Here is a 15,282-nt window from a genome sequence, read left to right as displayed (position 1 = left end):
GATTGGGACGAGGCCGGCTACCACGCCAACGATAACCCGCCCCGTGGGGAGATCGTCGTCGGAGGAGACACCGTCGCCAAGGGCTACTACAAGAACGATGCCCTCACCCGCGAGTTCTTCCGCGTCGAAAACAACATCCGGTGGTTCTACACCGGCGACATCGGAGAAATGTGCTCCGACGGAACGATCAAGATCATCGATCGTAAGAAGGACCTCGTAAAGCTCCAATACGGAGAGTACATTTCCCTGGGAAAGATCGAGACCGAATTGAAAACGTGCCCGATCGTTGACAACATCTGCGTGTATGCCTCTTCGTTCCATACGTACGTCGTGGCGCTGGTCGCCCCAAATCGAAAAGCCCTGCAGCAGCTCGCGGAACAGCTCGGTCATGATCCTGAGAACTTCGAGGCACTATGCGGAAATCCCGAAATCGTTCGTGAGGCCACGAAAATGATCACGGAACACGGAAGAGAGGCCCAGCTGCACAAAATGGAAATCCCCACCAAAGTAAAGCTCTGCTTTGAAGACTGGTTGCCCCAGAACGGGCTTGTGACCGCGGCGTTCAAGATCCGACGGAAGCAAATCCAGGACTTCTACCAGGAGGCCATCGACTCGCTCTACTCCAAGAGGCACGCCAACTCAAAGTCCACTTAGATGTACTAGCGAGCCCTAGCCCGACTATTGTATCATCGAGTGCTATCTCTCGGTAGCCAGCAACACACAGGTAGAGATTGAGGCAGAAAGAGGGAAAGAGAGGAACGAAGGCGCAAGGAACGAACGAACCGAGCAGGCAAGCGAGCGAGCAAGCAGACAAGCAAGCAGGCGAGCGAGCAGAGAAGATGCCACGCAATCAACCGAGGAATCAGATAGTATTTGTGTTCATTCCCGTACTTCTACTTAGAAGACTCTCACGTCGCGTCGTGAAGAACCTGCGAGCAGATGGATGACCGCGTTGTGGCGATCATCACTTCCTCAGAAATCACTTTTATCAGTACTACATTTACTATGGTTTTTTTATCCTCGATACTTCCAAGTCGACACCACGCCTCGGCATCATCAGCCGAGTTCTACAACCACCGCAAGTATCGCTGCTGCTGACGACGCATCTTCTCTCACCGGCTGCAACGCATTAGGAATCGGATTTCTACCTGCTGCATGCGAACTTGCAAATATTCATTCGTATTCCCATTCGCATTATGACACAGATGCAGGCCGCTGGTCGGAGCGGAAAACGAATGGAACTGGAAGATTCAGGGATCGGGTCCCTTCTCTGCGAGGGTTTGAACCTCAAGAACGCGGGATAGTTCGGACGCAATTGTGACGCGCTGGTAGCGTGACGAGAGATTGGGGAAAAGAAAGAGGTCCAGAGGGAAATCGAAGAGGAGTGTTCTGTATAGAGAAAAAACGAATAGCGAAAATAAATACGACAGGAAAGGGAAGATCGACGTACGCCACCAAAAGTCGAGCACGCGGGACGCAGGCGAAAAAGCAAAGGAGCCGCCAGAAGATTCGCCGAAGGTGGCTCCGTGTCGCGAACAACATGGGGTCGTGCTCTCCTTCGCAGCCCTTGACCTGTCCGTGAAGGTCCTTGACTGACTTCGCGCAGAACAAGAATCAGTCGCATGAGGGGAATAGACCAACTCGGAATGGGAGGAACGATGCTCAACATCAAGATCGGCGCATCTTCACCAAGCCCGGTAGGCGTATCGGAGAACGGAATAAAAAAAACTCATGCAACGAATATCCAATGCAAGCTCATCGTTCACTACATCTGTGCGAGCGACCAGCTCCGTTCCGATGCTCGGAATCAATGATGATGATCTAATACATGATGAGACATTCCGTTAGAGTGAGCTGTACATATAGAGCATTCTGACTGAGGAGTTTAATATTTTCAATGCAGCCGGATTCGGAGACGGCATATTGATTCGAATAATTATTATTGAAGACCCTCCGTCCGAATCCGACTCCAATTCGAATGTGTCGATAAAATTCGGGACGCCGTCAACCAACAGATAGTGTTCAACGTTTTTAATTGATCATAGGTGATGATTGGATCGTTGATATTATATTCCGCTGATTTCCACCCGTAGCGCATTCGGTCCTGTGGGACGAGTGCGATGCGAAAACCTTTCGCTCACTGAGGGGTAGATCGATGTATCTCAGGATACGGTTGTTCCGCTATCTAAAACTCTCGATTTTTTTCTACCGGTCAGTTACCGTGAACGTTGGCGAGTGTTCGGCTGGTTTAATGAGAGACGAAAACTGAAGCAATTACGGTCGAATCATGTACATATATATGCGGGAAGGAAGTAAATTATCTTAGAGTCAAATGAAGGACATGAATAAAACTGAGTCAATTAAGGAGTTGTTTCAGAAAGTTGCGTCTAGTCTTTCGGAGGACCCAGCATGAGACCGAATCGCGAAAGGATTTCGGTCGCGTGGTTTCGAAAATTATAGCCTTGAGACGATTTCTGCGGGAGTGGCAGGGGACGAGCAATAGCTTCATTGCTCCTCCCTCCTTCTATGTATTTCTGGGACCACATCCCAGTCTACAGTAATAATTATTCCTTTCGACGGTCACGGTCTAGGAGATGACTGAACATTCCACCAACTCCGAGGGTCATGAACACAGAAAGTTCCATGAACGGTGCTATAGCAATTCGGAGCCGTGTCAAGAGCAAGGAAGCTGAGATGAGGTATGATCCTCCCGTTTCCCGTTGCGTCTAACGGTCACCGGAAATAAGGCCATCGATCCCGACAAAACATTTTATTCTGACACGAGGAAACCGTCGATTTACAAACGTCTACAACGTATCGATTATATCCCGCACGTGCAACACCATCCGGCAAGCAAGAACAGTTAGAGGAAGTCCACGAGATATCAATACTTCGGAATTCGGAAAAGAGTTTCGCCGTCAGAAGACCGTGGCGCGTCACTTTCCGGTGGGGATTCCGCAGTTTCCAGGGGTTGTTTCTTTCTCTTGGGGGGCTCGACGAACTTCTCGATTCTCACATGAGGTTTCGACGAGAAACGGAAATCTTTCTTCCTCGTTGGGACTTCTTCGGGCTGTCCCGTTGCTCCAAGCCGCACTTGCTCCTTCAGATTCAGCTTACTCTTGAAATCCTCGAGATTCATCGACTCATTCCGGAAAGATCTCTCCAATCGGGCCCTCAAACGATACGGTAAATCGAGATGAGTCGCTGCTTCGGGGTCATCTCCGATCTCGTCTTGGAACGCTGGCTTCTCCTCCTGTCCAGCCGATTCGACTGAAAAGAACAAGATGCGTTCCGATCTAGCTTAGAGCCGAGTTCACAGATCCGCGGATCGGAGCAGCCCGCCCCTGGGCATTCGCCACGTGCCTGAGTAAGAATGCTTTATCTCACCACCTGTGCTTATTTCGTCCTGATCATTCGATTGGTTTCCCTTCGACAAGGTCTTATACTCCTGGAAGATCTTGAAAAACGAGCCTTCTTTCCCGACGGCGAACGGGAAGGCAATATCCTTATCAGCCGGCGCTGGCGGGAAACTCGGGTTGCCCGCTTTAAGATTTTCACTTTGTAGCTGGCCTGGAAATCAGCCAAAACATTGATCGGCCGTAAAGCACAGCGAATGTCTCGGAGGCTTGAGCCTCGAACAAAAATCATCCGATGCGAATAAATCACCTGTGAGGTACAGCTCAATCGTTTTCGCGTGAAGTGTGACAGGTCCCTCTTCTGGTACCCTTTTCGAGAACCGAATTTTCTTCAAGAGCTTCCATTTTGCATCCACCTCTCTGTCGTGCGCTTCGATGCTCTCTGGCTTGATGCGCCTTTTACTGCGCAGGAGGCGCTGCAGAAGATTCCACATGAACAGTTAAATATGATGGAGATATCGACGAGATCTCATCACGTTGACCTTCTCAGCTCGGGCATTACCTTAGCTCCGTTTACACTTATGGGGAACTCTTCGGCGATCCTCTCCGGCGGCCAGTCCTGTGGATTTTTCTCGTGCAGGTACCTGATCTGTTGCCTGGCCGCCCAATGCAGAAGATTGCTCTCCAAAGGTGGCGGTGTTAATTCTTTCCTTAGAATCGCGTTTTTCAAACGCTTGGCGCGTTCATCAAACTGTCTGGAATGAACAAATATATCATCGGGGGTCGAGTTGAAGCTTCCGGGCATTTTTTCACGGACCGCTTTGCTTAACGAATTCGAAACGACTGAACCTCTTCAGATGGGTCCTGAGGTGAGAGATATAAAAACACGTCTGTGAAAGGTGAGAGCTTTATTCAAGGCATTTACAGTCACCATCAAGCTCGACAAGAGCTTGAAAGGAGTGTCTTCCCTGAAACTGTGAACCTATCGGTAGTTGATCGTCAGTGGAATTTTTCCTCTCATTCAAGTCATCAATAACGATAAATCTCAGGCTTGAATGGACCGCCGACCGGAACATCGATGTATTCCGCTTGATGGGGAAGCAACGTGGTCAACTTCACCCCGAGCTTGTCGAGATGGAGTCGGGCCACCTCCTCATCGAGATGCTTCGGAAGAACATAAACGCCGATCTTGTAGTCTTCTGGCTTCGTCCAGAGTTCGATCTGAGCGAGCACTTGGTTGGCGAAAGACGTAGACATCACGAAACTGGGATGTCCCGTGGCGCAACCGAGATTCACGAGACGACCGCTTGCCAGGAGAATGATGTGTTTGCCATTCTTGAGCGTGTATCGATCAACTTGAGGCTTGATCTCAACCTTTTCCACGGCGTTCTTGTCGAGCCAAGTCACGTCAATTTCGAGATCGAAGTGACCGATGTTGCAGACGATGGAGTCGTCGGGCATCTTCTCGAAATGCTCTCCTCGAATGATATCTCTGCACCCGGTGGCCGTGACGAAGATGCTGCATTTCGAAACTACATCTTCCAGGGTAGTGACTTCGTATCCGTCCATAGCGGCTTGGAGCGCGTTTATCGGATCGATCTCGCTTACGATGACTCGGGATCCAAAACCTCCGAGCGATTGAGCGCATCCTTTCCCGACGTCACCGAACCCAGCCAGGAACGCTGTCTTCCCGGCCAACATGACGTCGGTCGCTCGTTTGAGTCCGTCAGCGAGCGACTCTCTGACACCGTACATGTTATCGAACTTGCTCTTCGTCACCGAATCGTTTACGTTTATCGAGGGGATCTTCAGAGTTCCTTTCTTCAGTCGCTTGTAGAGGTTGTGGACTCCGGTGGTCGTTTCCTCGGACAGCCCTCGGATTCCCTCGAGGTACTGAGGGAATTTGTCGTGGACCATGTTGGTGAGATCTCCACCGTCGTCGAGGATCATATTGAGGGGCTTGCCATCCTTGAACACCAGAGTTTGCTCGATACACCAGTCGTATTCTTCTTCGGTTTCTCCTTTCCATGCGTAAACCGGAACTCCGGTTTTGGCGATCGCGGCGGCAGCGTGATCCTGGAAAAAAGAGCATCATTGTATTGTCATCATATTAATTAAATATCTTGAGAGATCGTCTCTATGTTGTATCGGGTGAGGCTTCACGGCGCTGAAACATGCGACGCTGGGACAGGCGATCGATGACGCGCTGTAGATTACGTTGGCATTTCCTCGATCCATCATCGGCTGGGATACATTCCAAAGGTCGAGTTTCCTTTGTCCCCACAAGGATTGAGATCTGAGCCGAGCGGATAAGATTCCCTTGATGGCGAAAGATGCAATCGAACAATTCTATCAGATCCTTATCGAGCATTCCCAGCCGCAAGCGAGACGGATCTTAGATAATGCGCTGAAGGGTTCGAGAGGAATATTTCGCTTAGGAATTAGCGACTGGTCCCACGAAAAAACTATCGGATGGTGATGTCCGCCTCAGAAGAGGAAGGACCCCCACTTCTATTCCCACGCCAAGAAACGAAGAAATCAGCGAACGGAAGATCCCCGAAACACTTTTTCTTGAATCCAAGCCACAGATGTTCCGGTCCTGCATTTCGAGGCTAATTCGATTCGATTTACGACAGGTCGTCTTTGAGATGCCGTACCTGAGTAGAGTAGATGTTACAGCTAGACCACTGAACTTCTGCTCCGAGTTCCACGAGGGTCTCGATAAGGACAGCGGTTTGGATGGTCATATGGAGACAGCCCGCGATTCTGGCTCCCTTCAATGGCTTCGATCCTCCGAATTTCTTCCGAAGCGCCATGAGACCTAAAGAGCCACGGGACTTCTTAGATAAGCACTGCTTAGGCACATATTCGCGAAGGAATCGTAGAGTCCTCGCTGCGGCTGCGCGCAAGAGCTCGAGTCATGGGGACGTTATGCACGGTTAGTTTAAGCGGGAAACTACTTACCCGGCATCTCATTTTCGGCGCAAATTATCTCCTTCCGACCGAAATCGGCGAGGTCGATATCGGCGACTTTGTAAGGTGGCTTCGAAGCTGCATGTGCCATTTCAAAAATTGAGCTAGTCTTCCTCGGACTGACCCGTACCGCGATCAATCGTCTTATGGTCTGTCGCGAAGAAGCGCGCCGCAGCACGTGTGCTCTTGCATGGTGCGTGAGCGCTGTAGTCAACAAAATGGAGCCCCTTCAGAGGGAGAGGAGCCCGCCGCAAAAATTCGAAAAGACCTTCGATAGATTTGTACTACGCGCGTCTCCTTTGCACATGAGGACGGCGGAAAACAGAAATCGACAAAAACCTAGTCCCCAGAGTTCCAATTCTATTTCCCCGGGAAAATACTCAGAGGTTCCCGCTCAAACAAGCCCGAGTAACGCCTCGCATGATCTGAGTGACTTCCGGAGAGAACCAAACTCATCTGATTCTATCCAGAGAACGTCGTGAGAAGTACAGGATTTCGCTCATTTGAGTGACCCGTTCCGAGTCCGAGGCGGACTCCGTACCTAATCCCCGTACGGGAACCCGCAAAAAAAACTTCCGAAGATGTTGTGCGCCGGGCGTATGTGGAACCCTCGATGATAAGAACCTCGATCTAATCGTCACGAAAGGAAGACCGAAGTCGTATCACTTACTCCTTGACCTGTGCGTGGTATTGTCCTAATTCGCTCTTGCTATTGATGCTGAGCAAGTAGTCATCTGGCTCTTCCACTTCGTGGTCTCTTTGAGCCCGTTCTCCGACTTTGAGGCGCCGATCGCGCCTGTTTGACACCGGTGCTTCACTGACATTCTTGATGCGCATCGGGCGAACTTTGGCAACAATTGAGCGAGTTCTATAATGAGCTCCTCGATAATCCGTGCAACACAAGGGAACGATTCGGCGACTCAGAATTTCACGGAGGGATGCTCGCGCACTCAGCGCCGCGGAACACATGTTTCTTTATCGCCCCAGGTAGACGTCAGCTTCGTTTCGAAAGCTTGAGCGATAGCCAGGCGTAGCTCCTGGCGGCTTCACGTTTGTTCGAGCTCACACAAGATCTGAGGGAATGCTCATAGAGACAATTCGATGCAGATCCTAAACCTTACAACATGATAAAATTCGCCGATCGGTGGCGAAACAATGGTGCCGATGATCTTTTCCTGATGCGTTGGTAGGATCGGGCGGTTTCTGGCAGACTGTCAAAGTTGCTTCCGCGCTCCGAGATGGAACGTCTCCATGTTGGTACAGAGCTGGCAGCCGACAAGCAGCATCCTGAAGGGCCTCTATATCTTTCGAGGATAGCTTCGATGAGGCTCCCGATGTCTTCGACGGACTCCGATGAAGAGCACAGCAGCCCCCATCTTGCTTCGCTATTGCGGGTCGGAGCGGGAACAATTTTTCTTTTCGAATGTAGAGTAGTTTGTTTCGGCACTGATGAGACAAAGTGATATTAGGACCAGCGATATTATAACGGGTTTCCCCACGCGAAATCCACCGGCTTCGATTTGATATTATGGTCACGTCCTAGGCATCCTGTGAGCCGAGGAACCTGCGACAATGGCTCAGAGATGCCCATCAGGTCTGCTCCTCATTGGATTTCCTCTGGAAATTCGAGAGGCTTGACGGGAGGGGATTTGATATCTTCTTAGATTATCTCACTGTCGGAGAGGATCCGATTGGAGCGAATGAAGTATCATGCCTCATCGATCACACATAGCTTATGGATTCATATGCGGGCTTTTTGAAGGCATACGACGAGGGCTTTCGCCCCCGTGATTCGGTCTCATCCGGAAGTAATCCGGAACGAGCTGCGACGAATCATTGAGTCAAACGATCTCAACAGAGCGTTGAATACCGCACAGCATTTCAGCTTTAATCATCCAACACGATCTTGTACCGACCGAGGATTACTACAATCCCTGCGTCTATTTACCCATTGCAAAGATCGATGAGCCAGATGATAGTTCGTTCGATCGTTGATGGTAGTTCGAAGGATAAACGGGAGGAGATACGCCGTCAACTCGATCCACGTCGAGGTGTGGCCGGAACTTTCTCATCATAATTAGACTGTGTTGTTTCTAGAGTGCCCAATTCCAAGTGCCGGGACTAGAGCTTCTTCAGTTCTTCACGATTCACGATCAAATAGTTGTCATCATTTACCTCCATACTGTCGGGGCGTCACGCGTCACGCGTAACGCTTCCCGGGAGGGAAATTCGTGCGGCGATCATCTATACGAATTGCCCGGATACCGATCCGAATGTCACTGCAGAAAACTTCGCGTGACCCTGACATTACGAAATTCGGAAACTTCGGTCGTGTCTCTACGATGAGCTTCGAAAGCCCGCGGCATCGAGAGACCTAAAGGCCTCCCGACGGTCACTTGCTCTCTCATATCGACACAGCCCTCTAACAGTGAGAAAGAAGGCCCTTCTCTCGTCGTGCGGTGCCCATCACAGGTGACGGATTCTAGGGAAAAGAGAGAGTTCTCCTGGTTTTCCAGTAGAATTCGTTGACCGAATCCCCAAAGTCACTGTGAAGAGGCCAATGGTGAAAGAGGAATGTCGCGGAGATCAAGGTAAAATTTTGCTGGAGCGATGTTCAATTTTCTTCCCCGAGCAGGTAGGCTGGTAGCCATCAATTATGCGGGGAGTCCTCTCTGGAGTTTCTCCACAATTCAATGTCTGGAAATTATGGATTTAAATCACAACTTGAAATCTGTGGCCGCGATGGGGGCTCTGTATTCTGGAATTCTTCGCGCGGAGCCCACGAACGAACCGGAGAGGATCTCGAGGCTTCCACCCCCATAAACACTCCAAAAAGGATTTCCATCAGTGTCTGTTCTCCGCCTACCTTAGAGCGTCGTATATTTGAGAGGAGAGAAACTGATCCGATTTTTGATGTTCAGTTGAAGTCGTGCTCGACGCCGGCGTAGGCCACGAAGATGAGATTCAATGAGAAAGAACTCACGGCGGTGGCCTCCCAGCCCGCCATCAAATGTGACAAGGAAGGAGTTTTGTTCTTCAGAGACAAACAAGAAGGTTTCTTCCGGAAAAACGAAGGTGAGTACGACGCGTATCGAATCCGAATCCGCGACGTGATGCTAGCCGAGCCCTATGGGATATTAACTTCTCGGAAATAAATTCCAGTCTACACTGAAAGATGGTTCCGGCTGAAGGGGAACTTGCTGTTTTTCTTACGCAACCGGGACCCGTGTTCGGAACCGCAAGGGCTCATTATTCTCGAGCAGTGTCATGTTGAGATGGGACCCAAGACCCCGTCGATGTTGTGTTTTTCGCTCGGTAAGCACTCTCCGAACCGCCGTCAACGATTAGCAAGCTCTCTCATCCTGATCCCCCGTTCTAATGGGAAATCTGCATCTTTCCAGTCCATAACATGGAAGGCCACATATACTTCGGGGCCAGCACCGAACAAGAACGTGACTCTTGGATGCACGCTTTCACTGGAGCTTCTATTGAGAATCTGAAGAGGACCGCCGAGGAGCTTCGTGCAAGGCTCGCTCTTGCGCAAGACGCCCCGCTGCCGCACTTGGCACAATCGAACGGAGACGAAAGTGAGCAACTTTTGATCACCTTTGACTGATTGTCAAGAGTGGCAATCTGTGATTGAGCAAATGACGATATCATCGAGCTTCTCTTAGCTCATGTTACTCTCTTGATATGACTCCTCCTGATGAGTCTCGAGCCCCCGATCCAGTTCAATGGAATCCTAAGTACCAAAGATTTGATTCCCCCATTGTCACTGACGCAGAGTGTTTATACATCGGTGAACCCCTGGAATAAAACTCGTAGAAATTCGCGTTCTTCATTTTATCGTCCTCATTCAAGTTTTTGCCTTCGATCTCGCCAATATCGGGGACGAGAGTCTCCCGACTCGGTCAGCGAATCTCGGCCACCAAGATTTTCTCCACGATAACGCTCCTGCCCGAATAACAGTTAAAGTCTCACGTCCTGTTGGAGGAATGAAGTCGAAAAGTCCTTCCGGGTGTGTAAACGCGAGTGTCTGTGAATTTCAGCTGAAGATTTCTCATCGGTTCCCCTCTTACTGGAGTTGAGTTGCGACAATCTTCGCTGTGATCATTCCGGCAGAGCACCGAACGCGATGCTCATCATCATGGGCAGTGTGGCTCCAGCAATATGGGACAAGTGCGGTCACACCGAAGTTTCTGAGGTACATTCATGAGCTCCGAGTTTTCCGTCCGCACGTATCGATGGGGTTCCTCACAGCAGACAGATTGACTTGCCGTCTCCTATTGCTAGTAATTGATGACCCATTGATCGTTCCAGTGCTCATCGAACCCCACTTTTCTACTTAACGTCGAGCTGCTGGGTCGATTCTCCACGCCCACGACATCGATTCGAGTTTGCTGCTACGACGTCAAAGAGAAGTTGACAAAAACCAAGGTGCTCATCGGATGCGCTTCAATATCGATCCGCTCCCTTCTGACTCCATCTGACAATCAACTACGTCTACCATTGATGTACGGCCTCCATTTATTTTCGATCCGGAATAATACTTGAGCGAATCTGAGTGAGAGGTGTACGATCTGTGAGCGAGTAGCCCGTTGCTGAATATTGGATGCCTGTCGTTCACAGATCTCCGGACCACGAAACAGTCGGATTCGTCACGATCACGGCACGCAGCGATCAAGTGAGTTCACGATCAGGAGGCTCAAGTCTACCACTCTTGGATTAATCCGATGAACGTTACCCAGATTATTCCGTAATATGTGTCCTTATACTTATATAATATTTCGGTTCCTCGTGATTCTTGCAGCTATCGTCGACGTTCAAAGAGAGACTCGCACGAGGTCATTTCGAGAATATGTTCAGCACGATGTACCGATTTCACACTGGTCTCGGAGCCCAACTCGTTGTGTCAGAGATAATGTCTGAGAGCAGATTATCGATGGTCATCCCTCAACTTCTACTGTGAGCACCACTTTCTCGATCTCGAAACTTCAGATAGACGTAACCGAAGCTCTGAATTGAAGGTCTCGTCCCCCGCAGGAATTTGTGGATGAATGGAGAGAAACGCCTTCTGGACATAGTGTTGTCTATGGAAAGCCTTACAGTTGGTGAATGGAAATCGCTGCAATCCACGGCCGTTCGGCGCCACATGCATCTCATCGAGACGTATCACAAAGCTTTCGAAACCCTCGCCGAGTACAAAGGGAGTGCCTTCAAACAGAGCGCTATGAAAGGTGATCGGCTATTTGAATTCGTTCCGGTCAATCTCCACCTGCAGAGGATGACGGTGCGCCAATCGAAAAATAAAGATCTGTGCGACTACGACGTTGTTACGGTGGGAGCTTTTACTGCCCTGCCTCATAAGTGAGTTGATGAGCACTAATGATAATTTCTTCTATGAGGGCTGGAGAGGAGGAAGTGGAGAAGAAATGCATCCGCGGTCAATCAGATATCGGAAATAAGATTCTCGCCTGCTTCCGACCAGGTACGCTCAAGGAGGACTCCATCGGCAGCTGAAGCAACTCAAAGCGATGCATTCCACGGCTCAGGCACAAAATGCCGCAATGGACACCTCGATTGTTAATTCCTTCATATTAGGTCCCGACAGGCTTTCTCAAATGGCTCAAAGCATCTTAATGATCGAAGAATTGAGAGAAGAAATAGAGACCTGCATCGGGAGCCTCGTTTACAATGCACAACTTCGTAATCTGCAAACGATGATGACGCTCATCGAGAAGATCAATGTCAAAGCAAAAAAACTCTCGGTGAGTGAAGCGCCTTTTATTGAGCGGGAAACTTTTCTTACGTGATCTTCCTCGCTGCCCTGATCTCGATCTGGAATATAAGACTGAACTCCTCTAGATCCAGAGAAGGTAGGACTTTCAGCTTATCCATTACATACACATCCCTTCAACCGCATTCTCCCCTTCAATCTCGCAGGTCGCTTGCGAGAAATCACTCATCGACGAGGCTCTTGCCGTATGGGATACGGCACGCTGCAGTGGATCGACCGCTGAGCTACGCAAGGTCCTGCCCATAAATCTGATCGATGCCGGACCACCCGCACTGAATCGGAACAAGTCCGCCTCGTTACCCAGGCAGCTCTGCTCAACCAGCGGACTCTCCACCCTCAGAGATGTCAGTGACGACGAAGAAGACGACAACGAAGATTTCGAGGATCGGTTGGGGAGCGATAACTTGCAGAATGCCAGGTCAGAGCCCAAGGAGATCCTGTGTTCTATGTCGGAGGAAAGAAACATCTCAAAAATAGGTCTCCAAGACCTGAGTTCAAGGCCACGACCCCCGACCAAGGGATTTTACGAACAGTGAGACGATCGGCAATACATTTCAGGTCCACTCCGACACCTCGTAGCCATACGCCAGTGCAGGATCTCTGTGACGATTTCGAGCCCCTGGACATTACATCGCTGAATATCCGAGCGTCCACGATGTGCATGACTACCAAAGTTCATAATTTGAATCCGCAAGAGGAGTATTGGGCCGAGGAGCTTCGGCCGAGCATCCGGAAACTCCGCAGTGCTATGGCCACCCTCGATCGAATCGCCAAAGTCACGTACGGTTTACTCTCTCTGAAAGAACCGTCGCACACCGCCTCTCAGAGCTACAGCGTCAGATACAGGTCCGTTTTAGACACTCTCGGAAATCGTCTCTCTTCCTATGGCCAATATGTAATGTCGCCTGACTTGGAATCTTCCAGACGGGACGTCTGCTTCGCACACTCGTTGACGGCCACAGTTGTAGCTCTACATGCGAAACTATGGTGCCAAAACCCTGATCAAGTATTCCTCCGTTCTCTGGGATCGACGGGAACCGCTTTAGCCACATACGTATCCTACTTAAGCTGCTACGGAGACGAGAAGGGCATGATCGAAGACATGATCGTCGCGGTCAAAGATCTCCGCAACGTGACTTTCATCATCGAGTCGGTCAATCCTCGCCTTGGTCCCAGCCCACGGATCGAGGGCAGCAGGTGTTTATCGAGTATAGGTCGAGGATCCTCCGCGCGATCGCTTCTCTCATCGGCAGGAACCACCATCAGCGAGCGAAACGATGACCTCCGATCGTTTTTCAGAGTGAGTTTACGAGTGATTCTCCCGGTCCCCGACTCGATACTAGAGTCCGCCGCCTTCCTCAACACTTCGGTCGATGAGTCTAAATTCCGGTTGAGTTTCGGTTTGACGCCGGTTTTCTTCAACGTCGGGATCAATGAACAAGCTACCCTCGCGGAAAGGTAGGACTCCCCGACACTGAGAACTTCGAGGACTCAGATCTGAGCGCATGGTGACTAATCCTACGCTTCCCTCTCGATCGCGCAGGTTGGGGAGTGTCGAGTTGCAGGAGCGACTCAATACTGGCGGAGTTGAACTCTTGATCGGGTACATGAAACGCTTCCAGCGATGCCAAGTCAAAGAAAACCTGGAACTCCAGCAGCTCGCCGAGTTACTGGAAGTCCAGCTGTCTAGTCGTAGGAACAAGAATGTCGATGTTCTCCATACTTCGATGCGGGTTCGTGGTTCATTCTCCCGTTCGCAGAGGCGGATTTTGACCCCTCGGACGACGAGGAGTTCTTGGCAGCCAATCCATTGTCGTCCACCAGAGAAACGCTTCTAATTATTTATATCGCTCGGCAGATGTGCAGGCTAATGCACGGTCTGCGATTCACTTCGTGCAAGAGCGCCAAAGACAGAACTGGGATGTCAGCGACCCTCGAACAGTTGTCTATTCTGGAATTGGATCACAATCTGGCGTCCCAACAGGTTGCTCCTGCCCTTCATTGCATGAGGAGGTGAGTCCATTCGCTTGGCATCCAAGTCCCGCTCGAGTACGATGTGTACAAGCCTCTCGATCAGACTCGATTTTCCCTGTTCCACGCTGCGTGTCCGCGTACCTAACCGTTTTCTCGCTTCGATTCCAGTGAGGGCTCTCGTTTGCATAATTGTTTCAAGAATATCGGCTCGCCCAAATATGCCATCAACACACTCCAAATCATGCACCTTCCGAAAGCTTATCGACCTCCAGTGGGAACTTTTGGTGGGGGAGAGACTTAATATATTATTATTCGAGGAGTGTCCTATAGTCAGCTTATTATCTCCGACGAATGACCCGTGGATATGGATGTATATGTATAATACGTACGGGCGGGGATCGCCAAGGGTCGCGTCGGGATAAGGAGCGCCGTGAGGCAGCGCTACCCGCGGAAGATCAGGCGAATGCCGAAATCTCTCCCGAGAACGTGAAGGGTTCTGAGGAGGGATAGTTTTAGGGGAATCCCTCCATTCCAGGGGAGAATTCTCAGCGCAGAGAGTTCTTTCACCTGCAGTTTATTCCGGATTCGATTCAGTTCGATTTTTGCCTATGCTAGAGTTTCATGAACCCTTGACCTAGCGTACTCTCCCTGGAACATCTGAAAGGATTGTCGAATATTCTCGGAATCTCGCCGCAGGGAACCCATGATCTCCTCCTTGGTCATCCCGGAAACGATGTGCAATATTTTAGTTGTTCTCCAATCTATCGAGCAAGTTGTTTATCGGTTCTGTGGCTCATTGCTTTGACGAAAGTGCCCTCATTCGTACAGCTCAACACCGTTGATTTTCCGCGCGAGCTCCCTTCGACTGGATTGTCTACGAAAGGGAGCGTGTTGAAAGAAAAAGGTTCATATAAGGGAATAAAGTCGTAGTTTGAATGAGTTGACTCTTATCCTTGATTAGAGCGCAATAAGATGAGCGGGCTCTTCCTCGGAGGGGTCTCTTTCTTCCTGTTATCGAAGCGAGACGGAATTATGTAGGACCGGAATTGCATGCTCAAGCGTTCTACTCCGTGTAATTGTGGGGAATCAAGATCGGTGATCCGCTCATTTGTGAAGCTCTACCATGTGGTCACCTAGTCGCTGCTCGTTGGGAAATAGACCAGCCCACCGGGTGCCTCGCAG

At 50.2% G+C, this 15,282-nt stretch overlaps 3 protein-coding genes and 1 pseudogene across 3 annotated transcripts; 2 read left to right on the top strand and 2 right to left on the bottom strand.

Moving 5' to 3' along the window:
- The window catches only part of LOC100906553 (long-chain-fatty-acid--CoA ligase 4-like), a 6,818-nt pseudogene extending 5,090 nt beyond the window's left edge, over positions 1-1,728 (top strand).
- A 1,156-nt stretch (positions 1,729-2,884) lies between these two features.
- On the bottom strand, positions 2,885-7,447 carry LOC100906408 (uncharacterized). Its single transcript, XM_029111242.1, has 5 exons — positions 7,000-7,447; positions 3,919-4,111; positions 3,667-3,832; positions 3,391-3,570; positions 2,885-3,270 (listed from the first exon to the last, which is right to left on the bottom strand). The coding sequence occupies exons 1-5, from the start codon at positions 7,296-7,298 to the stop codon at positions 2,885-2,887; spliced, it is 1,224 nt and encodes a 407-aa protein (XP_028967075.1). The 5' UTR covers positions 7,299-7,447.
- Ahcy (adenosylhomocysteinase) lies at positions 4,246-6,508 on the bottom strand. Its single transcript, XM_003742546.1, has 3 exons — positions 6,321-6,508; positions 6,014-6,177; positions 4,246-5,432 (listed from the first exon to the last, which is right to left on the bottom strand). The coding sequence occupies exons 1-3, from the start codon at positions 6,418-6,420 to the stop codon at positions 4,386-4,388; spliced, it is 1,311 nt and encodes a 436-aa protein (XP_003742594.1). The 5' UTR covers positions 6,421-6,508; the 3' UTR covers positions 4,246-4,385.
- Positions 7,448-8,776: 1,329 nt separating the features above from the next.
- LOC100899325 (type I inositol 3,4-bisphosphate 4-phosphatase) lies at positions 8,777-14,401 on the top strand. Its single transcript, XM_029111252.1, is given in 17 exon segments — positions 8,777-8,920; positions 9,251-9,404; positions 9,492-9,644; positions 9,731-9,881; positions 10,305-10,533; positions 10,650-10,843; positions 10,959-11,013; positions 11,140-11,294; positions 11,373-11,696; positions 11,818-12,097; positions 12,273-12,544; positions 12,685-12,972; positions 13,051-13,323; positions 13,426-13,584; positions 13,670-13,859; positions 13,985-14,139; positions 14,269-14,401. Coding segments are annotated over 16 exon segments (3,129 nt in total). The 5' UTR covers positions 8,777-8,920; positions 9,251-9,286.
- The last annotated feature ends 881 nt before the right edge of the window (positions 14,402-15,282 follow it).

This window comes from Galendromus occidentalis, unplaced genomic scaffold, assembly GCF_000255335.2.
Source record: "Galendromus occidentalis unplaced genomic scaffold, Mocc_1.1 scf7180000077427, whole genome shotgun sequence".
Taxonomy (NCBI): domain Eukaryota; kingdom Metazoa; phylum Arthropoda; class Arachnida; order Mesostigmata; family Phytoseiidae; genus Galendromus; species Galendromus occidentalis.
This window is presented reverse-complemented; position numbering and strand designations above follow the sequence as displayed.

Excerpts from the sequence above, each read along its gene's own strand:
- Ahcy (XM_003742546.1), bottom strand. The coding sequence starts at position 6,420 with ATGGCACATGCAGCTTCGAAGCCACCTTACAAAGTCGCCGATATCGAC. Across the intron at positions 6,178-6,320 it reads CGCCGAAAATGAGATGCCGG|GTCTCATGGCGCTTCGGAAG; the intron begins GTAAGTAGTTTC and ends GTGGCTCTTTAG. Across the intron at positions 5,433-6,013 it reads GTAACATCTACTCTACTCAG|GATCACGCTGCCGCCGCGAT; the intron begins GTACGGCATCTC and ends TCTTTTTTCCAG.
- LOC100906408 (XM_029111242.1), bottom strand. The coding sequence starts at position 7,298 with ATGTGTTCCGCGGCGCTGAGTGCGCGAGCATCCCTCCGTGAAATTCTG. Across the intron at positions 3,833-3,918 it reads TAAGTGTAAACGGAGCTAAG|CGCCTCCTGCGCAGTAAAAG; the intron begins GTAATGCCCGAG and ends AATCTTCTGCAG. Across the intron at positions 3,271-3,390 it reads TCAGGACGAAATAAGCACAG|TCGAATCGGCTGGACAGGAG; the intron begins GTGGTGAGATAA and ends TGTTCTTTTCAG.